This window comes from Tricharina praecox (genome assembly GCF_024521635.1).
Source record: "Tricharina praecox strain CBS 144465 chromosome Unknown BZA05scaffold_10, whole genome shotgun sequence".
Lineage (NCBI taxonomy): Eukaryota > Fungi > Ascomycota > Pezizomycetes > Pezizales > Pyronemataceae > Tricharina > Tricharina praecox.
The window spans coordinates 439,543-463,147 of NW_026250412.1; the positions used below are offsets into that span (position 1 = coordinate 439,543).

Sequence of the window (23,605 nt, forward strand, 5' to 3'; positions counted from 1 at the left end):
CCGAACCTGACCCCAATCAACCCACAGGCAACAGGCCCACCAAAAACAGTACATACGGAAAGCAGGCATCATGGCAGGAGATTACGAAAACTTCGAGGGTATCTATATGGATCTCTCACGACAGCCCGGAAGGTGTCGTTTCAACGCCAGCGGGATGGGATGGAGACCTGTCGACGGCGAGATGCGGATGCTCGTCAACTCAGAGATTGCTTCTGCACAGTGGTCACGAGCAGCGAAAGGCTACGAAGTGAAGATCATCACCCGGACCATGGGAATTGTGCAGTTGGACGGTTTTGAGCAGGATGTGTGTATTACGTTACTTCGCCGGCCGGGCGTGGTCGATTGCCATGTTGATTACTGATGATTGCTTCCGTGAAATACAGGATTTCGACCGCGTTAAGGCCGCTCTCAAATCTTACTACAAGGTCAATCTCGAGCACCGCGAGCACGCTCTAAAGGGATGGAACTGGGGAAAGGCCGAGTTCTCTAAGCAAGAACTTCACTTCAACGTCGCCAACAAGCCCGCGTTCGAGATTCCGTTCTCGGAGGTCTCCAACTCTAACCTTGCTGGTAAGAACGAGATTGCGGTCGAGTTCGCCACAACTGAGAATTTGGTGGGCGGTCGCACGAAGAAGAACACTGCTGCTGTGGACCAGCTCGTTGAGATGCGATTCTACGTTCCCGGCACTGCCAAGAGGGGTGAGGGTGAAGACGGTGCTAGTGACGCTGAAGGAGAGGATATGAGTGCTGCTACGCTGTTCTACGATACCCTCAAGGAGAAGGCGGATATTGGAGAGATTGCTGGAGATACCTTTGCAACATTCTTGGATATTCTCTTCCTTACGCCGAGGTATTTTCTGTTCATTCTGTTTTGTCTAGGAGCTGGGACTAAACAATGCTTTCAGAGGTCGCTACGATATCGACATGTACGAGTCATCCTTCCGTCTGCGTGGTAAGACGTATGACTACAAGATTCAATTCGAGAACGTCAAGAAATTTTTCTTGCTTCAGAAGCCCGACGAAGTCCACAGCTTGATCGTGATCGGACTCGAACCGCCGTTGAGACAGGGCCAGACCAAGTACCCGTTCTTGGTGATGCAGTTCAAGAAGGAAGAGGATATGGACTTCGACCTGAACATAGCTCCAGAAACCCTGAAAGAGAAGTACGGCGACCGGCTACAGATGCACTACGAGAACCCCGCGTACCGAGTCGTCTCAGATATCTTCAAGGGCCTGACCGGCAAGAGGATTACGATTCCTTCCAAGGACTTCGTTAGCCATCATCAGCAATCGGGGGTTAAGTGCTCCCTCAAAGCCAATGAAGGGCACCTCTTCTTCCTGGACAAGGCGTTCTTGTTTGTCCCGAAGCCAGCTAAATTTGTGCCTTTCGAGCGTGTCTCGCACGTTACTCTCTCGCGGTAGGGACCTCTATTATTCCACCACTTTTGTAATTTGCTAGCTAACATCACGGCAGTGTCGGTGGATCAGTGTCGGCTAGTAGGACATTTGATGTAACCGTCACCATGAAGGGTGGTGAAGGAGAGTACCAGTTTAACAACATCAATCGGTGATTCCAACAACTATTACCAATCCTAAGGCCACCAGCTAATATGTTCACAGCGAGGAGCAACCATCGCTTGAGGAGTTTTTCAAAATCAAGAACCTGAAAATCAAAAACGATTTGGTCGACGATGCTAGTGCCCTCCTCGCCTCTGCCCTCGACGATGACGATATGGACGATGAAGACGTTGCTGCGGCTCGGGCTGATCGTGGATCCGCGGACGAAGATGAGGAATCCGTCGATGAGGATTTCCAGGCCGATTCAGAATCCGATGTGGCCGAGGAATATGATTCTGCCCACGAGAGCAGTGGATCAGACGGTAGTGAGGCGGGCGGCGACGCTGGCGGCAATGACGACGACGATGAGGACATGCAAGACGCACCTGTTGTCACAGAGCAGCCGGCGAAGAAGAAGGTCAAGACGAAGAAATGAATCTAGGTGTATGTCACTGACGACGTAATGATCTTGTCTCGGCTGAGAGCTTTGCATTTGCTTTTTTGAAAACGGGGTACCTGCTGTTACCTTGGCGCTGTTTTGTACACTACACATCGGATTTGTCGCTGTGAAAAGGATGAATGTCTAATGAGCTTGGATTTGTGGGTTTACGTTCAAACTTGTGACTCTGTAGTGCACACAGCAGATCTGATTGATGTTCACTGTAACGGTATTCAGCCAGCCAAGTACCGAGATTCCCACCACCACGATGCCGATTCTCTTCTACCGACCTACACAGTGCAATCGACCGCCGCAAATTGACTGCAGTTTTCATTATCTTCATATCCCCGCCACGCTGAATCTACAGGTAAATGCGGCATGAATATCATTGATACAGCTCGCACAAATCGACGCAAGGTATTCTGGACGATAACTTTGCGGCATATAGTAACGTTACGGTTACATGCTACATGTAACATGACCGCCCAGCACTTGTGTCCATGTATTGCGCCGTCTTTGAAGGCAATTCAGCTGTGTTGGTTTAGTGCAGCCTTGGGAACCAACGGACGGTGTCGGGAACAGAAAGCCTATGATGGACGGTGGGGAGGGTCGTTGCTAGATGAAGCTGAATGGAAAGTCAGACATGTGTGCGAGGTTGTTTCGATTCCCCGGATTCCAACAACCACTGTCACTCAATCGCTCGCTCGCAACGAGGGACAAATCCAACTACATAGTTAGGCGTGGTAACGCCCGCTCGATCGGTACTCGGGAGCGGTATATCCTCAAACTATGTTGATCTGCCGCTCCGTTTGTCCTGTTGTGCGAGACACAATAAATACCGACATTGGAGCGCCTATAAACCGGTGCGGGATGAAGCAGTATGCGCAGGCACGGCTTTGTTAGAGTGAGACCCGACAATGGGTTTTGCAAGGTAAACCACTGTACGACTTCCTCCACCTAGAGTAGTCTTATACTCGATATCACGGACCGGCGTAGCTCCCATTTTTCGGACGTTGGGCCTGTCTTCTCCCCAGATATGCTGCCACCCGCGGGTTGACAGGGTTAGCTAAATCAAAAGCCAACATCACAACTGTGTTGGTCCGAAATTGCCCAGAGAATTGTATATCAGGTGTCCAAGAGTTCAGCTCCGCGATGGAGGTTGTGGAAGTGCGGTAGGTACTGTAAACGAGTGATGCTCTGGCGAAGCCGGTCATCTAATGCGGAATGATACACAACGATGGAAACCGATTAAGCCGTTTACGTACGCCAAATCGACTTCCGGCCGCTCGGGACCCTGCATGAACAGTACACCTGCGGGTCTGACTGGCTAAAGCCGTGTGAGCTGAATTGCCAACGGATGGCGCAGGCTGGTGATATCGCCGCCCGCGTTGGGCTTCTCGTTGACCGAGGCAGAAAATTCGAGCAGAACTCGAGTCTCAACGTTCCCAAGAGGAATTGCCAGCTTCTCGTTTCTAGAGGGCTTCAGTGCTCAGGAAATTGTATATAATGGGGGCTTTCCGGAGGGTTTTCATGCTCATAATCCAGCAAGATCTCACCGAACATCCTCTTCCACCACAAACAGCAACAAATTCGCTTTACCGTGCTCTCTTCTTCTTATTCCACAATGCTCGTGTTCACTATCCTATTCTCCGTGCTCCCCGCGGTCCTTGCCATGACTCAGGTTGAGGCCGACAAGTGGTGCCAGGACCAGAGGGGCGCCGGCTTCAAGGCCGAGCTTGATGCTGCTGGAAACCCCGTCAAATGCGTGACTTCGAGCGCCTCGTGCTTCGGAAACGAGTATAAGGATCCAGTGGACAACCAGACGAAGTGCTGTCCTGTCTTCCCCGTCAATTCGGCCTACTCCTTTGACGCTGTCAGCAAGGTTCGAGACAATACCTTGCCTTTTTGCTTTCGATGGTGGGCTAACTGATTGGTTATAGACCGGTGCTTGCTGCCCCAGTGATACGAAGTGGTCCTACGACACCGTCTCGAAGGTTTGTGGCAATCCACTCTTCTACTCGCCATTCGGAAGCTGATAGATGTTTCCCCAGACCGGAGGCTGCTGCGCAACTATCGGGCACTCGTGGAAGGTCGATCCCGCCTCCGGAAAAGGAAGCTGCTGCACCGATGACAAGATCTTCAATGGATCCCAGTGCGTTGTTCCCAAGGGGCCCGATCCTCTGCCCGGGCCATGCCCCTCCCACTGCGGTACCTCTGGTGGTCCAAAGGTTGCTTTCTGTCACGGAAAGGTTGCATGTCCCACCGAGACCGATCTCGGCATCGAATTCGGGAAGTGTTACGTCCTCTCCTTCCCCGATGGAAAGCAACTCGGCCGTCAACTCAACCGTGCCTACGAGAAGAACGGCCGTTACCAGGACATTCCCTTCAAGGTTTGTAGCTCGAAATTCGACTGCAAGGTTACCGGTCCCGTCAAGTTTGCGGACGACTTCTCGCTCCAAGATCAGCTCGGTATCCCGGAGGATGCCACTGGCGCGAAGGGTTGGATCAACAACTATGCCGGTGGGAACCACAAGATTTACACTGCAGACAAGGCTACCGCGGCTACTTTCAGGGGTTAGTCATCGAGTCCACTGCTTCCCCCCTCTGATATATAGTATTGACTCCTCGAAGGTCGTCCTGGCTGCATCGGAGATGGCTGCTCCATCTGTATCAACACCGACCCGAAGGGACTTGCGATTGCTTGCCCCGACACCGTTCCCGGCCTGACCTCGATTGGTAATCCCAACTACTGCCAGAGGCTCATCTTCGAGCAGGTTGCTTGTCTCGACTGAGAATCTCTCAGCAGTGGACACGTGTGGACGGTGTGAATCTCAAGCTGCCTGTAGCCTATGGGTATATTTTATTTGTCATGTTTTTGCTTTCTATTACTGCACGCTCCTTTCGTTGAAAGTTTGTACCAGGAAACATCTGTTTGTATTGAATTGGAAAAGTAGGCATTGGGCCGGGCATATCTTTGTCCAACACCAAGTGACCGCTGTGATTGAAGCTGTGCGTTCGTCCGACCACGATCAAGATACCATTAAGCGAGACACCCCTCTGGATCGATCTTCCGTCGATAAATATAAAGGCGATTCCCCCACCATCTACATCATACAGTAGAGTACCTCCCGGCTATATCAACGTCAGGTAAGGAAGTACTCGTACATAGACCAAGCCACATACGAAGGTTGCCGCTGGCTGCTGTTGACGCGCCGAATTGAAAAAAGCCGTGGCTGGTCGTCGCTGTGGATACCGCCTGTTGACGCCCACTCACCAATCACAACCCATACCGCCCCCCTCTGAGCTGTCCAATAAACCGACGTAACACTACATCTAGTCAAGGTGCTGCGCGGCATCACACCTTTTTTGAGAAGGCGGCGGAGAATTGCAGAGGTTGGAGACAAAAGTCCAGGCAAAGACACACAAGTGAGGTGTTCTGACTACCAGCCTCTCCACCACTCACCAAAACAAACCCCTGCCAGACCCCCCCATATCCCACCTTCGCCCTCCTCTGCTTCCTTTTCCTCCTGTTCATACTCTTGTTTCGTCCAAACCCCCTCGACCCCCCTTCCCCCATTGCGTCGAATTCCCGGCTCGGTCATTCGGCATTCGAAGCCAGGGCAGCGAACGAACGAACGGAAGCTATCGTGCAGTTCCCATCGAGCTATCCGCGCGCTCGGACAGCATCACAACAAAAACAAAACCACTGTCCGTCACTCGCGACACTTCCTCTGCGAGGAAGCGGTTCGGGACAAGCTTCTCTTCATCGCGCCAATTGGTGAAGAGCAAGAGCAACAACTGTCGTCACAATGTCTGGTTCACCAACAATACTGGCACCGTACGCGGGCCACACCGATGCGGCCGGGAGATACCTTCTCGCGCCGTTACAGGGTCTTCCGTTCGATGAGATGGTCAGGAATGGTATGCGCCCCGCCATCCGCGACAGCCTCAATTACAGCGGGACTAACCGTGACATGTGCACTCCGCAGGCGAAGGAGCGCGGCATCAGGGCGAGCCAGAATACTACCGTTTAATCCTCCTTCATGCGCTGTTCGCATCGTTCGCGTTCCTTGTGTTTACGCCCGCCGCTATAATATGCGCTAGGTTTCTCATCCACGGTCCCAGACCGCGACTCGCTATGGGGGGCCACATCGGTTTCCAGGTTGCGAGCGTCATATGTTTGACGGTTACGTTTATTACCGGCTATTTCGCGGTCGACAAGGGCGACTGGGGGAATAATCCACATCATGTAAGCTTGTCTGGTATCTGGATTGTCAGTGGAGGGCACGAGTTAACATATTGGTAGATTATTGGCGCTACGATATATGCCATCATGCTTTTCCAGATCTTTTTTGGCGCATTCGTTCGATGGAGGGACCCACAGAAGATTAGAGAAGCGCCCCCGCTCTACAAGATGGTAGCTACCCCTCATAATGGTATTCAATTCCTGTTTGCTGATTGGCTTGTCGGGCAGATCCATCAATGGCTCGGACGCGCGGTCTTCATGCTCGGTCTGGCGCAGATTCCCCTCGGACTATATGTCTATGGATCGCCGAAGACCTTGTTCATCCTATACGCCATATGCACCTTCCTCTTCTTGACCGCCTGGTTCGTACTAGAATACCTCAAGAACCGCAAGTGGTTTGAGCACAGATACGGAAGTGTCCGCGGCATTCCGACACCCATCCCAGAGATGTCGGAACATCAACCCAGTGAACACCGCCGCACACCAGATGTTGAGAACGGCTACACACCTGTCGGCATGGATGAGACGCCATTGCAAACGCCCAAGAGATCCCGCTTTAGCAAGCTGTCGTGGTTCGGTAATCGCCGCAGTTCCGGAAGGCAGACCCACGATACCATCGGGATTCCATACCAGTATGACACTGCCACGATGGATAGCAGTCGTGTGCCGAGCGCCCAGAGTCCTGCTATCGGAGGGTTGGCACCTGGGCCAGGTAGAAAGCAAGAAATCATTCCCCCGGTTCCAGCCCTACCTACACACTACGAACAGCATCACAGTTCCGGCAGTCTTCCAAGCGAGGAGTTCAGGCAGAGATATGGAAACCCCTCTGCGTTGAAAGACACGGTTTTGAGAGACAGCACAACACTCGGTCCACCGAGGGGAGGAGGACAGCCGCAGCAGCAACAGGAAATTATCAATATGCCGGAACCACGCATTCCCCAGTCTCCTGCCGAGTATGGACAGATAGCACCGATGTTCGGAGCCACGCCACGTTCCTCGGGGCATAGCCACAACACCCACCAGTCGTACCAGAACTCGCCTGGAAATTTCGACCAGATGCCCGTCAGCCCTCTTTTGGGAGATGGTTATATAGAGGCAGACAACGGATTCGTTCCCACGCCGGCCGACGACTCTCCGAGACGTCCACTCCCGCTTCCCCCACACCGCCGAGAACGATCCAACGACAGTAGTGTTAACCGATTGCCCATCGTCGATTCCCCAGGAGCTTCCAGCGCCGGTGAAGGCCAGACGATCATGGTCGGCGGAGAAACGAATGCTGGCGGCCAACAGCCCCAAGTTGCGGTCCAGGTCAAACTCAACCCTGACGGTAAATCCGTTACGGTTCGCCGGCTCCGCCCCGAAGAAGCAGAGGCAGAACGCCGGGAACGCTCGCGAGCCAGGCAAGACCGCGCACTGCAACGAGAGCTAGAATTGGAACGCGAACGACAGTTCCGGCGATCCCAGAGCAATGAGCGCAGGAGCGGTGACCGTCGACGGTCTCGACAGCCGGAGAACATTGAGCGCCAGGAACAGCGGGTGCAGCGGGTGCAGCTCCTCGACGACGGCATCCGCACTCCAGGCAGTGGCAGTTACACGCCCAGCATTGGCGGGCAGAGTTCAACGATCGCCGGCGCATCCGGCGGACTCCTCGGACGAGTACCGGAGCCGCAAACTCCGTCGAACGAACAGACGCCGCTCAACGCCATGAGTCCGCTTGTCGGCATGCATCCCGTCACTCGCTCACCAGCGCCTCCTAATGGGCTTTCCCAAAGCCAGCGCGCCAGCGTCACCAGTGGCGGAACCACCGCGGAGAACTCGGAGATCGAGCAGGAAATTGTGAAGGAGCAGCGACGAAAGAAGCGGCGGGAAGAGAGGGCGGGGACCGCGAGCCAGTTGGGCGGCGGCGATGGAGGGTACTATGGTCCGCAGGGGCCTGAGTCGCAGTGGACTTAACCCATCCGATTCCGGCTCCGAATCCGACTCGAAAAACCGATTATGAAAAATGACATGACATGCTATGTGAAATGATAGATACCGATACCCTTTCTTTCTTCCTTATATAGTTTGTATTATTTGGCGTGCATTTCGGCGTGGGCTTGGCTGGGCTGGGGCAGACGGCAGACGGCGGGGTGGGGTGGGCTGGGGGATACACGGCATGGGATGGGCTGAAATGTGTATTTTTTTTCTTTTCTTTCGTCTTTCGTGGTTCGGGAGTTTGTTTGCTTCAAAGTTCAATGTTCCTCTGGTTTTGTTTCATTTTTTATGGCTGTGGTTTTTTTTTTTGGGACGGCGGCGGTTTTGTTATCATGCTGAGGAACGAGCGGGCGAGTGAGCGAGAGAGGGAGGGGTAGACATGTGTAGTGAACTGTGAGTGGTGCGGGATGTTGTGTATGTAGTTTTATGAACTGGCGCGGGAGGTTGGTACGATACGATAACGAACGCGGGATGAATGGGGGCGTTGAGAAGCATAGATGATGGATCCGTCGACGGTGAGAGTGAGAGTGAATGGTGAGAGTGAATGATGGGTGTGAATGGTGATTTGAGGTTGCTACGATGGATCACGGGCTACCGGATATGTGGAATGGCTAGGTAGGCTAAGTCTGAATATATCCATTCAACCAAACCAAACTAAGCCGGTTGACGGTTGACCAGGCATAATCTTTTGACATTCCAAGATCCATCCATCACACCAGTATGAATTGTGACTTGAGGTTGAAAGATCACGGGCTAAGTCTGAACATATCCATTCAACCAATCCAATCCAAGCCGGTTGACCGGGCATGATGTTCTGATATTCCAAGATCCTATCACATCGCTATAAGTACACACAACCTGCAACAATGAAAACTCAAGATTCAATACGATCTCCTGACAACTATATCCACATATCCACATAGTAGGTATCCCGTAACACGATAAGTATCAATAGATGATATTCCCAGAATCATTGAATCGCACACGGTCCCTGACATCAACATGAAGACCCGCTAGTAGTTAGCTAGTGCCGATCATTGATATGTAGCATCCCGGGTATGTTATTAATAAGGAACCCGTATGTAGAGTATCGAGTTCGCGGCCAGCAGTCGGTGACTCGGTGATAGTGACAGCGGGGTGGGGACGGGTAGTTACATGTATATCTGCCATAATCTATGGTACTAGGTGGTAGGAAGGTCGAATGCAATGATGATTCAACCAAAAAATTCAATAGCATCCCGAGGAAGCACAAAGAGACATTTTCTTGGGGGGTAGGGCGGGTCATAACCTGAGCCGATAAAGCTCGGGCTATGGACGTTTATCAGACCGCCTTCGTCGATGGAAACACGGCCACCAGGCCGCACGGGGCCACAAGACCGAGGAAAAAGCCGGCGGCGAGGGAAGACAAGAGGAGGAGGTGAAGCCTTCGTGTAGGCCCATAGGTACCGGCCTTTACCGTACCAAAGCGGGATGGCAGACGAGGACGTCGGGAGATCTACTATAGAGAATCAAAGGTCGGTGGTGGAGTGTGGGAGTGATGATTCATGAGTCCCTCCACGGACTCGACGGTCCACGCCGGCATTTCGTATTCTGCTTTCTCGGATCCGTGGATGTACGGCGACGATGGCAGAGGGTGCGGGACTGTCTGTCTGCCGGCCCGTTGGCCGGTGAGGCAGCACTTACCCTCACACCCGAGTACATATCTGCTTACATACCCGCTTACATAATCTAGATACCGGAAGTTTGAATTTCCGTTTGCTGGATGCTGACTGCCGAGTTCCGAACATGATCGCCCGTGCGGCGAATTTGAAAAAGAAGGAGAGACTTCTTTTCGGGCATTGCCGAGCTGCAAGCTGCAGATTTGTGGATGTGTGGAGTCGGTTTCTGACTTTTGTGGCTGCTATCGAAATCAGTAGGATTGTAAGGTGGTAAATAACATGTATGTGGGACATCGACAGAGAATGATCTGATCTGCTCGTACGGTGCAAGTTAGAGTAGATAGAGTAAATAGAGTACGTGAGGAGGAGGACAGAGGGCCGAGCTCAAGGGTGAATAGCCAGGGTAAGAGCTACCCAGATGTACCAGTACGATACTACGATGCGCGTAGCCACGGCATCGACCTATTCCCCAAGCTCAATTGCGAACCAGTATGACCTACCCAAGTACCCAAGGAAGTAGCTACCCGATTCACGACCACGGCCCTATGGTTATTATTACCTAGTCGGTCCCGATGCTGCCCTGTTTCGGAGTCTTGGACCTGTCAGGCTGTCACAAGTTACAACGCCCAGCTCACGGTTAGTCTGTCACCCACTGTCGCGTCGCGGCGAGAGATCACGAGGCTGCATTGCGACTGGTCACCAGGCTGACGGTGACAAATCGTGATGGATGGACTCTTCGAGTCCCGACTCTATGATTTGAAGGGCAACCGCAACTGTTTTCTCAGTGCTGCCGGCGCCCCACATCCGCATTGCGGGGGATAGTTGCTACAGTCTGTCATAGGTACATTGTATACTGGTATTGGCTCCGAAGGTCGGCGTACTGAGTGCTACAGATACCAACCAGCAGTTTCGGTCTTTTTCACTGAGCCCATATGTACCCATAGATCGGATAGATCGGATAGAATGAATGGGAGGGGTGTCGACTTCGACTTCCTATGTGTGGTGATATAAACGAGCTCGCTACCAGGCAGCACTTAGCCTACTCCAGAGCCCTCCGGGCGGCTACCAAAGTGACACCACCTGATCTCCACAGTTGTCGGAGGATGCCAGGCGGTGACGAAATGATATCCTCATGAGTAGACCTCAGGTTCCGGCCGGCATCCGCCATGGCTGTGGATCCAAAGCAGAAGTTCGTCCGTCCGTTGCGCGGATTACTACGGTATTGAGTGGCATAGCATTGCTTCCAATCCAACATAGGTAGGGAGGCATGTTACCATGTAGAGTACATGCCGGTATTGACCTTCTCACGCGGGGGAGATGATGCTACCACCCTCTTTGTGGGCTCTGGGAACGCCTGCCCTATTCCATTCCACGGATACTTGTATCTCCCCATCCCCCCTCCAGCGACCTATAGGTGGGAAAGTCTTCCTTCCACACAGAGACATACCACTTCTACTACCTACTCCGCTTCCACTGCACTCTACACACACAACCTACCTACGGCAGATACCTACATCACAAACGGAAGCACCCCATACCTACATCCAACTACCTAGAGAACCTAGCTTCACTCTATTCTTCACCTACGCGCTGTCCTACATACAAACTACACACTCTACTGGTAAACGGCCCTGCACTCCTCTGCCGGGAACAAGATCACGACGGGCTGCTCCAGCGAACGACTGCTTGTTTACTGCGGCCAAGGTGTCTCGATATTCTCATAGCAATGGATGTTAACTGTATGTATGTCAATAGCAGCTCGATGCATTTTTCGCACGACATACGGCACATCGGCCACCACAGTCAGAGCCAGGAAAAACAAGGTGAGCAGAATTATCGATCGAGAGGTTGTGTGCACTGTGCATGTCTGGATATTATTTCCCCGCCACCACTGTCTACCTACCACCACCTCCACCCCCATCTCCCATTTCTGTACTCCACTCCATTCGCTCGCTCTCGCCTCCTCCTTCCCCGCGCCTTCCGGCAGTCTTTAGCCTGGCACTGTGTCGGGTTGCACACACATATTCTTCTTGTGTGCTGCTTACTATTCACTCTCTTCAAATAGTGAAGGGGGGGAAGGAGGCGAAGGTGGAGAAGGAGGCGAAGGGGGAGGAGGAGCAAGAAGAAGATGGACGAGGAGGTGGTGGAGAGGGAGGGATGTGTGTTCTGTGATCACCAAGGAGTCTTGATGTACTCTCGTACTACCTGTAGTTACTCGAAGCACTCGACTACCTCCCGTCCTGCATCGTTGCCTTGATACCTACCCAACTGCGAATGCTACATTCTGACTTCAACCACACACTACTACCACCCACTACATCCTACCTCTTCCTCCACCACCACTACTAACCACCAAACCCAATCCACCACACAACATAATCACATACTTGCTGATTCATATAATAACGGTCGCGTAATGCTAGAGTCTGCACGACCACACCATCCTCCAAGTTCGAGTTCGAGTCCAACTGCGGCGCCAACTAATGGTTCCCCGCGACCCGTCGAGAACGGTCGTCACCGCAAGAGCGTAATAACCCTCGACACCCAGAACCTCACCAAGTCACCCATGTCCCCACGGCCATCCTCAGCGCACTCCATGACGAGCAGCAGCGGCACCGGCAGCGCACACCCCACACACGAGACCCCCACTTCGCCGAGCAGCGGCGGCGGCAACCATGCCCCCTCGCGGCGGCCCTCGTGGCTGACCAGTTTCTCGTCGAAATTCTCGTCGACGTCCAGCGTCGAAGTGCAAGCGGCGTCGGGAAGTAGTACGTCCGCGACCACTTCGCCCACGGCAACCCCCGAGCCACCGAAGCCCCACAATACCCCGCCAGGGTTCCTGCTCTCGACGCTGCGCCGGCTGTCCTCATCGACCGCTCGCGAAACGTTCGGCAGGAGAGCCTCGGTGCCCTCCGTGGGACTGTGCGACCGGGTGATTCTCAACAGGGATCAGCATCGCGAACGTTCTGAAATCCCCGAACTGGACGGCGGCAAGCTGCGGAAGGTCTCGTTTTGCGTCGATGTCGAGGTTGCGCCGTGCCACGAGGATGTCGAGGCTCGCAAGGAGGCCCGCAGGAGAAGGAAGGAGGCAAAGGAGAAGGAGAAGGAGAAGGAGAAGGAGAGGTTGAAACAACTGATGGAAGATGGTTCTCCCGAGATCGCCAATTGCGATGGCGCTGGTACCGATGGTGCGCCGCTCGTCGCCAGCACCACCACTGGAGATGCGGAGAAGAAAGGGCGCGGGGGTGAGATGACGAATGGATCTGTAGACCCAGCATCAGGGAACGGGGCTGCCAATGGCACTAGTAGAGATCGGCCACAAGACTCCACCGCCGCCGAGGATAACCCGTCGGCAAATCCAGACTTGGCGCCGGCGTCTGGGTCGGCGACAGACAAAGTGCCCAAGGTCCGTCGGCGAATCCACCCAAAGCCCACAACCGATCCGCTCAAGATATATACCCAATGCTGCCAGCTGCGGGAAACAAAGGTCTTGCCCGAGGTCAAGGAGCAGCTCGTCAAGGAAAACTACCCCACTGTGTTGCGGGTCATGGATCTCACCGGGCATAAATTCCAGGTTGCAGATGCGGTTACATTTGCCGACTTTTTGGCTCTGGTGCCCATCAAACGGCTGATATTGGACGACTGCGATCTCACGGATGAGATACTTCGGATGGTGCTCTCGGCGCTCTCGGCAGTCCGGCCAATTGTGGCCACCACCACCTCGGAAGAGAGTGAGGGTGAGGCAAAAGGCAAGCCGAACGGGAAAGATGAGAAGCACCACAGGGGCGTCGTTGAGCGACTGTCCCTGAAGAAGAACCCAAAGATTGGAAGGGAGGGATGGAGACACATCAGCTGCTTCGTGCATATGTCGCATTCACTGAAAGCACTCGATCTGTCCAGAATTGTTCTGCCACGGCCCATGCCTGTTCACCATACCACCCTGGGGCGGATAGTTCAATCAAAGGACCTGCCTTCCAATGATGCTACGGCGATATTCTCGAGGGCGTTGGCGGAACGGCTTTGCGGCCATGGGCTCGAAGAGCTGGTGATGGGACATTGCAGTCTGAGTTCGGACCAGCTGAAACTCGTGATGAAGGGCGTCGTTGCCGGCGGGACGAAGCGGTTGGGACTCGAGGGTAATTCGCTCACCGACGATGGCCTGGCTATGGTTGGACAGTGGATGAAGGGCGCCGGTACTGGTGGGGCTTCCATCTGTGAGGCTCTCGATTTGTCCCACAATGATGTTCAGGTAATTTTGAAATTTGGTCCCATCTATTCCCCGCAAGAGTTAACATCAGTACAGGACCATATTGACATCCTGTCGGCATCGATCAATGAACTGTCCCCCCTATGTGCATTGAGCTTATCCAACTGCAACCTCACTCCCGCATCGCTGTCGAGCCTTCTTCCAGCACTCGCGACTCTCCCTCATTTCCGATGGCTCGATCTGTCGCGCAACCCGCGGTTGTTCTCGGAGCAGCCGGACAGTCTCACGCTTCTTCGGAGATTCTTGCCGAAGATGAAGGCGCTGCGGAAGATTGATCTGGCGGGTACATCGATGACATCGGATCATGCCATCGCACTCTGCGAGATCCTGCCGGAAGTCAAGCAGTTGTCATTCTTCAAGATTACCGAGAATCCGTTGATTCAGTCCGGTCACGCTGGGATGGACGAGGGATCTATGGAGGAGGGCGCAGCTGTGTATACGGCACTGGTGGCCGCCGTCAAGGTCTCGAAGACAATCGTCAGGGTCGACATCGACGAAGCCGGCTCGTCCGCGGGAGAAGTCATCCACGCACTGTCCAAACGACTGCTCGCGTATTGCCTGCGTAACATCGAGTCTGGAGCTACCGAGGAGGACTGGACGGTTGACACGGCAGCCGTCTCACGGGATGGCTCGGAGATGAAGCATGCCTCGCCGGACGTCTGCGTCAATGTTGGCGATCTCGAAGAGGAAGACCGCGGTGCCAACTATGAATACGATGGGGATGGGGTGTGGCAGGACGAAGAAAACTACGTTGTCGGCGGCACCGGTGTGGTTAAAGCACTCGGAGTGTGTCTCGGCAACAAGCCGCACCATGGTGCCCGTGCCAATTCTCTCAGTGGCTTCCCGAGTCTGCAGAAAGTGGAAAGTGCCAGTTCGATCGGCTCGTTCGGCGAGGACGAAGCGGGCCAGGAGAAGGCGAACGAGATGACCAAAGCCCTCCTGACCCGCGCTCGAAACATCAAGGCGCGCATCCAGCCGGCACTGCGGAAGGGCTACACTGGGGATATCGAGGAGTTGTCCTACAGAAGACTGCTCTTCCTGGACGAGACCCTCTACCGCGTCATCCACCGCTTTGAGGAGGAATATCCCGAATGCCGCCAGCCACTGCCATCCATCGCCGAGCCGCCGAGCAAGGCGTCGTCGTCAACGTCGGGCGCCCCTCTCCACAGGATAACTACCCGCATCACACGCGACGACCACGAGTTCGAACACGACGACTCGCCGCTCTCTCCCACCACCACACACCACACACACATCCTCAAGCCGTCATCGCGCCGCGGCTCCGAGGTCTCGCTGCACTCGAAATACCTGCAGAACGAGGAGGGCCAGATGCACAAGCTCGGGCACTACATGGCGCACGAGATCTTCTCTGACTCGCCGACGCCCAGCAGCAGCAGCCGCCAGTCGGAGGAGCCCGAAGCCGACGCCGAGGAGATGGCTGCCAGGAAGGCCCACCGCGAGAGCGTGCTGCTGGCTGTAGAGGGTTACTCTGGCGAGGAGCTGAAGCGCCGCATCATGGAACAGGAGGGCGGCGTCGATGGGTACATCTCGAAGATTGAGGGCGAGAAGGCCGCGAGGAAGTTGAGTAGAGGCCCTAGTCCTCTGCCGCCGACGGAGAGGTCCAGGGAGAGGCGGTGAGAGGCGCAGTGCTGCTACTGGGGGCACGGGGCGTGGGGCGTATTTGTTGTTTTTACTCTTTGAAATGACATTGTTGCTGTTGCTGTGGTGTTGATGCTGCTTTTTCTAAGAGTATACCTTATCTTGTCTTCGTTTGTCGGTTGTCGGTTGTTTTTCTTTTCGGTGGGTTGGTTGGTTGGTTGGCTGGCGTATACGTAGGTTATGGGGTTTGGGAATCGTTTCGTTCCGTTTCGTTTGGTGGCAATGAGTTTCTTATTTTTCTTTTCCTTTTCTTTTTCTTCGAGTAAAGTAAGAATTTGTTGTTCTTCTTGAATCTTGATAGTCTGTCTGGATGAATGGACTGGGCTAGGCTGGGCTGGGCTAGGCTCGGTCGAGTTGGTGTTGGTTGATGAATGATATGACCGTGATGATGGTTTGGTTTGGTATGATACCAACGCTACAGGGAGGGATGAGGAGGGGTGGGAATGGAATATACCGCTGTGTTTTTTCACTTGCCGTTGTGCAGTGGCTGGATGTGATGTTTGTGGTGACCTTCAGTTGTTGGGTCTGTTGCTTGTGTTGCTGGCTATGCTGGCTATGCTGTTATGCCATGCTGTGGTAGGTATGCTATGCTATGATGCTACTGTATGCTGTGCTATGGACGCTATGGAAGCTATCTAATCCGTATCCCAATATCCTCCCTCCTCCCATCATTCCCCTCCATCCCATTCCATTTGCCATATACGCCGTGAACACCACCCTCTTTCCCTTACAGCCCCATATATCCCGTCACCATCTCCACGCTCCACGCTCCCACGTCCTTCATCCATGGCACGAACAAAGTCAAGCCCACCCCGCACCCCGCACCCCACACCCCACCCCACAAAAACCCAGCTCACTCACTCATTAACAAACAACCCCCAATCCCTTACTTCCAACGATCCCAGTAGCAAATCCCTCAGCTCAAATGCCCTGGCCATAGTCTCGCCCACCGCCCCCGGCCCCTCCGCCCTCGCCTCCTCCGCCGAAACGGGCACGTTAACCGTAACGACCAGATCCGTTGCGACGTTGTGCAGGCGCACGACGGTGGCCAGGATAGCCGTGTACCCTTCTCCCTCCGCGCCCTCGCCCTCGCCAACAGTCCCGCAAATACACCACGCCCTATTCCGTGTGCGCCCTTCACGCAGCTGTGACTGTGCACCAGGCATCTGCGCGCCGGGCACATCCACAGCCTGCACCCTCACCACGCGCGACGCCCGCGGGGACACGATATCGTCCCAGTGGATCTTCAGCGCCTCGTTGTCCCTACCCCCATCGCTGTCCCTACCCCCATCCCCACTTCCATCCCCGCCCCTGCCCCCGCTTCCGTCCGTGTCTGTGTCCCCGCCGACAGCCGGAATCGGCAAAGGCGGCTCAAGGATATCGAAGATGATCGACGTGTCTGTGCTAGTGGACTGCGGCACGAAGACTTCTTGCGTACTGGGCACTTCGCGGATGAGTGAGGCGTCGAGGTATCCTGGTGGCAGGAGGACGTGCAGGGCGCCGCCGAAGAGGGCCGTGGGGACAGGGGTTGTGGGGGTGCTCGTGGCGGTGGGCATGGCTGATTTAAGGGTGGGGGGTTTTCGGACTGGTGGGAAGGACAAGAAGGACCGTGTTGTGGTGGTGATATGGTTGTGGTTATGTGATGTTGTAGAGGGGATTCTTCGATGGCGGCGGGGCTTGCGTTTTGCGGATGGAGGGGGGTTTTTCTATGGTGGGGCAAGGAGACGCGATGGCACGTGATCTTCCCATCCATTGACTCACACACGCGATTTTGTAGGGCGGACGAGCTTCAACGAGGTGTCACCGCTGAGTCACCGAGAATTCACGATACAAGGCGGACATGACAGCACCTCATTTTTTTACTCTACCATCCAATCATCCAATCATCCACTATCCTGCCTGTCGTACCGCATAAGGACATACATAAAGGAAGATGAAAAAAAGAACAAGCCATGCAAGAAATACAAAGGGAACTGAAATTAATTATTTTTCCCTTATGCGAGGTAGGTGCTGGCCGAAACGTTTCCTCCCCTTCCGGTCCAGTTGATGTGGATGTTCTCACCAGCAGGCAGCGACTCAGAGGCGTTCTCGGGCTTCACGTGGAAAGTGTGGGCACCTGTAGTCGTATATTAGCATCACACTCTAAACAACGAAGTGGGCAGAGCATACCAAAGTAATCACGCTGGGCCTGGAGCAGGTTGGCGGGCAGGTTCTTGGTCCTGTAACCGTCGTAGAACGACAAGGCGGTCGAGAACGCCGGCGTCGGGATACCGAACTCAACACCCTTGCTGACGGCACGCCTCCATCCGGCCTGGGCGTTGTGGATGGCAGTCTTGAAAAAGTCGTTGAACAGCAGGTTCTCAAGATCGGGCTCGGCACGGTAAGCCTTGGTGATGTCGGCAAGGAAGACCGAGCGGATGATGCATCCACCGCGCCACATGAGGGCGATGGCGGGGTTGTTGAGCTTCCACTTGTACTCCTTGGCAGCCTATCGGATAATTGTCGCATTAGTAAACACTCGTTTTAACCGCCGTCCAGGCCCCACACACGTGGGGGACCTCCGGCGGGGGAAGAAGTGGGGCATCGTCTTACCTCACGAATCAGCATAAAGCCCTGAGCGTACGAAATGATCTTGGAAGCGTAGAGAGCCTGGATCGCGGATATTAGCCTAAGTCTTCCGGAAGAGAGCTGAGCGATTTTGCGAGAGCGGGTGTTGCCCCCCGCTCCCTCTCAACATCACCGAAACCTCTATCACCGACTCCGCTGACGGAATGGAAACTAACCTGTTCGAGGTCGGCAATGGCAGCCTCCCTGTCACCAGTGAATGCGGGAATTTCAGGTCCCTCCAAGATGCTGGAAGCCCTGACACGCTCCTCCTTGATGGAGGACAGGCATCGGGCGAAGACAGCCTCTCCGATCAGAGTGACGGGCATACCCAGGTCCAGAGCGTTGATGGCAGTCCACTTTCCGGTTCCCTTCTGGCCAGCGCTGTCGAGGATCTTCTCAACGAGGGGAGCGCCATCAGCGGGGTCGTTGTACTTCATGATGTCACGAGTGATCTCGATCAGGAACGAGTCGAGAACACCGGTGTTCCACTTGGTGAAGACATCACCGATGTCAGAGTTGCTCATGCCGTATCCGCGCTTCATGATGTCGTAGGCCTAAACCAATAGGGTCAGTCGTATGCACTCGAGGGAACGGCCAAATGTTCAACGCACCTCGCAGATCAACTGCATATCACCGTACTCAATACCGTTGTGGACCATCTTGACGAAGTGACCAGCACCCTCGTCTCCAACCCAGTCGCAGCAGGGCTCGCCGTCGGATTTGGCGGCAATGCTCTGGAAGATGTCCTTGATGTGGGGCCATGCCTCCTCGTTACCGCCGGGCATGAGCGAAGGGCCGTAGCGGGCACCCTCCTCACCACCAGACACACCGGCGCCGACGAACCGGATACCCTTGGCGGCGAGCTCCCTGGTGCGACGGTTGCTGTCGGGGAAGTGAGAGTTACCACCGTCGATGATGATATCGCCCTGGTCGAGGAAGGGGAGGAGAGCGGCAATGAAGTCATCAACGGCCGAACCAGCCTTGACGAGGAGCATGATTCTTCGGGGAGACTTCAGCTTCTCGCACAGGTCCTGGAGCGACTTGGCTCCGACGATGGACTTGCCTGGAGCGCTTTCATCAGCACACGTCGGACTCGACGCGGGAATCGTGCGGGGCCAAACATACCCTTGGCCTCGTTCTCGAGGAAGTGGTCAACCTTGGACACAGTCCGGTTGAAAGCAACAACGGTGTAACCTGCGCGGCTTTGTCAGTACACATAGTTCATGATCGCAGGCGATGCAGGTGTAGGATGCGAGGCGTACCATGGTCGGCAGCGTTAAGGATCAAGTTCTGTCCCATAGAGTACCTGCATTAGCCCTCTGCACACGTTACCCCCCCTCTGGTTGAACGTCCCGGGATTGGACATCACCACGAGCGGTTGGGGAATATTTTTTTCTTCAGATTTTTTTCTTTTTTCTGGTTTTTCTTTTGACTTACCTGACCCATGACAGCCAGGCCGATAAGACCGAAATCTTCGGGCACATAGCGTCAGTAAATGGCGATGTCAAAAACAACGTCAACAAGCGCGCGGAGAATTTCTCCGTGCAAACGCCCAAGAGACATCGATTTCTCCGCGGCGTGCGACTTCGTGGGGGGTGTATGGTCGTCATCGTATCGAGAACAAGAGTTACTAACCTCCACTGGGTTGCGAATGCGCAAGACCGCCAGTGATGGCAGCCAGTCGCGCCCTACAGTCAGCCTCGAGTTCAATATACACTCATAAAGTTCCACCAAAAGCCATTGACTGGAGAACGTAAGAGCCCATGAATAGAGCCACCGTTGGCACCAAACACAGGCCCTCTCGTCGTTCTTCGCATCACGGAGCGGGCGTGCGAATGCAGGGGGTTGATTGAGCCGCCGCCGTCCACAGCACCAGAGGAGGGCAGAAGAAACTGGTGGGGCATCGGCACGATGACGACATGGCCACAAGCTGATGAGAGGAAGACGGAGCAACGAGCAACGAGCAACGAGCAGCGTGAAACGAGAAACGAGAAACAAGCAAAACGCACAGGATACTCACACTGCCTTAGTATCAGCCATTTTGACGTTTTGAGATGTTCGGTGTGGGGTGGGTATGGGATTTCGGGTTGGATGGAGATGAGTAGAGGGAGGATAGGGAGGTTGCGGAGTTTCTAGTGGGAGGGAGGGGTTGATGGAGGGGGAGGGGTTCGCAGAGTTAAGTACGCGTTTACTGATTACTGTTCATGTAAGCCAGCCAGCCCCACGCAATGGCTTGGGAGGGGGGGAGGGGGGGGGGGTGCACGGAGTGAGGGAGGGAAGCCCGGTCCGCGGAGGACGAGGAGGGGTAAGTTGGTGGGTAAGTCAGTTGGTTACCGTTGAGTAACGCGATGTTTGGACCGACGCATAAATTAGAAGTCGGGAGAAGAAGAAAAGAAGCACCCCGGAAAAAGAGCGTGCATGGAGGATGGGTGTGCAGGTCGCAGCAAGGCAGCAGAAAGCAGCCTGAAGACATCTCCACTCTGCGTGCACTCCTCCCTGCGTATACTCGCTCGAGCTCTGGGCTCTAGGCTCTAGGTTCTGGAGCATACCCATGATGCGAGTGAGGCTTTTACCCACCACCTCCAGCACCACCACCAACAACACCAACACCACCACTACTTCTTCCAGCTGGCTAGCGAAACGCTTCAACGTCTCAGACCTGCAACGACCGGCAAGTACGAATAGCGGCGATGTTCGATGCATTCGGGCGTCAAACTATTGACTAAACACACCGTGAAGGTTGCGGTTACGCTGTTCATGCCCACGGTGTTCATGGGCTATGCGTGCATTCATCCCAGGACCGGCGAAACCCTATGTGAGCCGACGGTCTCAGCAGTGGCCAGTGAGACGGACACAGAGCGGATGGCCAGTCTCGATAGTGGTGGTGGTGATGGTGATGGTTGGCCCAGGATGGTGGGACACCCTGTCGAATTGAACCCTCCTCCAGCTCACGGGAATCATGCCCTCGGTTCTTACTGGAGGAGAGTGGACCATGTGGAGGTGGAGACGGCGATGGATGGGTTGGAATACCTACATGCATTTGAGACTGTGGTGCCCGTGGTAAGTACTTACGTAGGCACTTGCACACATAGAGTGCTATCCAGAGACATCCCGCGCTTTCGCTGTCACCGCTGGCGACTGTGCCGCCGAACCCGAGGGCGAGGGTTGTTTGTCCTCGGAGGCCCGAAAAGGCGCAGCCAGACGGCGGCCAGAGATTGCGATCGGAGACCGAACGTGGGATCGGAGAGGGGGTGCAGTTTGGGTGACAAACTCACCGCAGACCCCAAACCGGCCTTCGTTGCCGGAAGCCGCCGAGCAACAGAAAGTTTGAACCCAGGGAATCCTAGCCATGCCTGCAGAAGCCAAAAATTACCACCCGTCGGCGTCCATCCGGCCAACCAACTATCCACTTCCCCCTCCTAGCCCAACCAACCCCCAAACCCGACCCGCGACGACTTTGACGACCACAAAATAATCAGAATCGAGCAGGGATAGAAGTAACCCTCTCGTTTGTTCTGTCACGCTGCTCGCCTGCACTACCGGCGTCATCCACAAACACACGACCACCCACTCCCCACTCACTCCTCCACCCTCGCTCGCATCCCCAACACCCACCCCGCCACCTTCCACCCTACAACCAAAAACAGCCCTCACACCCCCCTTCATAGCTTCAGAAATGGCGGCCGCGATCAAAGCACTCAATGCTAAAATCCGTAGCAACAAGTACACCGACTACTTCTGTTCGACCCGTACGCTACCCTGTTCTACCACTACCCCCACCACCATCACCACCAATGCCCCTCCAAGACATGAGACGAACCGTGTCTCGCGTTGTTCGCACGCAGAATGCTGATACGGCGTGACGGATTCAGACTTCTGGGGCCCAGCTTCCAACTTCGGTATCCCCGTCGCCGCAGTGATGGACATTGTTGGCAAGGACCCTGAAGTGTATGCGACATCCCCGGAACTTGAAACGGCGGCAGCGAGAAAAGACAGCTGCGGAGACTGACGAAACTCTTGTCCGATACAGTATCTCGGGAAAGATGACTTCAGCGCTTGTGGTCTACTCCGCGGTTTTCATGCGTTACTCGATGGCTGTGACTCCTGCGAACTACTTGTTGTTCGGTCCGTACCACCTTATACCCGGCCAGCTTCTTCCCTTACCTCCGAAACTCCGACGTAGCAGAGGACAGTTATCTGACAACGAACGAAACACAGGTTGCCATTTCGTCAACGAGATCTCGCAGTTGACTCAAGGCTACCGCTACCTCCAGTACTGGCAGTACGTTCTTCTCCTCCCACTCTGCTCCCACCTACCATCACCGTCCTCTCCACATGCGCCCCAACACCCTTCCCCCGCACTCTCTCGCTTGGTTGCCCGCTCGCCTGCTCGACGTCTGTCCTGCATTGCATGAGAACTATGACCACACATTATACAAACACTCTGTCTGCCCCAGTGTCGTCCACGCTCTCCCCACCTGGCGCAGATCTCCCGCGCGTTCACCTGCATATATGCCGTCGTGCTGTTTCCCCGCAATCATGCTTCCCCGCACTTCACCGTCTTTCCCTTGCACCCTTCGCGTCTACACATACCTCCCTCCCTCATGCTCGATATTCCGCACCCACACACTTTATTGTTGCTAACAACACCTTCTCTTCCTCCACAGCAACGGAGGTCGCGAAAAGCACCTGGCGGAACAGGGAACCCCAAGTGCCATCAAGGACGCCGTGAACACCGCGGCCGACAAGGTCAACAAGGTCACGAAATAGTCCACATTCAAGCAGCTTCGATAGCATAGTCCTTTGTCCTTCCAGTTTTATTGGGTTGGGTACCATACTACGCTAGGACTTCAAACCTCTTTGTCTTCTTTGTTGTTGTGCTGGTGCTATAGAGGCGGGGCGGCGATAGAATACCACTGCGTTACGATGGATAGTGGTGGTAGTGGTAGTGGTGGTGGTGGTGGTGGTGGTGGTAGAGGAGAGGATCGATGATCTACAACTGATGATGATGATGGCCGATGGGGTGTGCGCGCAATCACGAAATATCATTGATTCGTGTCGTGTCATAGAGAAACATCCCACTGCTCAAGTATTCGTTCCCTTCCCCTCCAAGAAACATCGTTATCGTCAAGCAAGCAAAGCAAAGCAAACGCGGACAAGTGCAAAACAAAGACGGCACAATAACAAGCCTCAACAAC

The 23,605-nt window shown here is 54.6% G+C and overlaps 8 protein-coding genes across 8 annotated transcripts; 6 read left to right on the top strand and 2 right to left on the bottom strand.

Annotated features, from left to right (window-relative positions):
* Positions 1-85: 85 nt before the first annotated feature.
* Positions 86-1,945, top strand: BZA05DRAFT_327053 (uncharacterized protein; the record flags this gene model as incomplete). The annotated part of the gene is made up of 5 exons (XM_051480476.1): positions 86-304; positions 384-850; positions 906-1,418; positions 1,475-1,567; positions 1,621-1,945. Coding segments are annotated over 5 exons (1,617 nt in total), but the record flags the coding sequence as incomplete, so codon positions are not given.
* A 1,547-nt stretch (positions 1,946-3,492) lies between these two features.
* BZA05DRAFT_395970 (uncharacterized protein) lies at positions 3,493-4,951 on the top strand. Its single transcript, XM_051483490.1, has 4 exons — positions 3,493-3,878; positions 3,937-3,990; positions 4,048-4,570; positions 4,628-4,951. Exons 1-4 carry the CDS (start codon positions 3,621-3,623, stop codon positions 4,786-4,788), a joined length of 996 nt encoding a protein of 331 aa, XP_051340006.1. The 5' UTR covers positions 3,493-3,620; the 3' UTR covers positions 4,789-4,951.
* Positions 4,952-5,689: 738 nt separating this feature from the next.
* On the top strand, positions 5,690-8,296 carry BZA05DRAFT_28342 (uncharacterized protein). Its single transcript, XM_051480307.1, has 4 exons — positions 5,690-5,917; positions 5,986-6,245; positions 6,303-6,413; positions 6,471-8,296. Exons 1-4 carry the CDS (start codon positions 5,806-5,808, stop codon positions 8,193-8,195), a joined length of 2,208 nt encoding a protein of 735 aa, XP_051340007.1. The 5' UTR covers positions 5,690-5,805; the 3' UTR covers positions 8,196-8,296.
* A 3,783-nt stretch (positions 8,297-12,079) lies between these two features.
* Positions 12,080-15,786, top strand: BZA05DRAFT_28362 (uncharacterized protein). Its single transcript, XM_051480308.1, has 2 exons — positions 12,080-14,123; positions 14,178-15,786. The coding sequence occupies exons 1-2, from the start codon at positions 12,291-12,293 to the stop codon at positions 15,777-15,779; spliced, it is 3,435 nt and encodes a 1,144-aa protein (XP_051340008.1). The 5' UTR covers positions 12,080-12,290; the 3' UTR covers positions 15,780-15,786.
* Positions 15,787-16,633: 847 nt separating this feature from the next.
* Positions 16,634-17,537, bottom strand: BZA05DRAFT_435818 (uncharacterized protein). Its single transcript, XM_051486380.1, has one exon. The coding sequence runs from the start codon at positions 17,354-17,356 to the stop codon at positions 16,658-16,660; it is 699 nt and encodes a 232-aa protein (XP_051340009.1). The 5' UTR covers positions 17,357-17,537; the 3' UTR covers positions 16,634-16,657.
* A 184-nt stretch (positions 17,538-17,721) lies between these two features.
* Positions 17,722-19,706, bottom strand: BZA05DRAFT_473486 (6-phosphogluconate dehydrogenase; the record flags this gene model as incomplete). The annotated part of the gene is made up of 7 exons (XM_051488070.1): positions 17,722-17,916; positions 17,970-18,288; positions 18,393-18,449; positions 18,584-18,961; positions 19,019-19,470; positions 19,533-19,601; positions 19,670-19,706. The coding sequence occupies 7 exons, from the start codon at positions 19,704-19,706 to the stop codon at positions 17,795-17,797; spliced, it is 1,434 nt and encodes a 477-aa protein (XP_051340010.1). The 3' UTR covers positions 17,722-17,794.
* Positions 19,707-20,743: 1,037 nt separating this feature from the next.
* Positions 20,744-22,093, top strand: BZA05DRAFT_28448 (uncharacterized protein). Its single transcript, XM_051480309.1, has one exon. It carries the CDS (start codon positions 21,105-21,107, stop codon positions 21,828-21,830), a length of 726 nt encoding a protein of 241 aa, XP_051340011.1. The 5' UTR covers positions 20,744-21,104; the 3' UTR covers positions 21,831-22,093.
* Positions 21,794-23,447, top strand: BZA05DRAFT_395992 (uncharacterized protein). The gene is made up of 5 exons (XM_051483491.1): positions 21,794-22,156; positions 22,280-22,355; positions 22,438-22,532; positions 22,626-22,689; positions 23,075-23,447. Exons 1-5 carry the CDS (start codon positions 22,084-22,086, stop codon positions 23,175-23,177), a joined length of 411 nt encoding a protein of 136 aa, XP_051340012.1. The 5' UTR covers positions 21,794-22,083; the 3' UTR covers positions 23,178-23,447.
* The last annotated feature ends 158 nt before the right edge of the window (positions 23,448-23,605 follow it).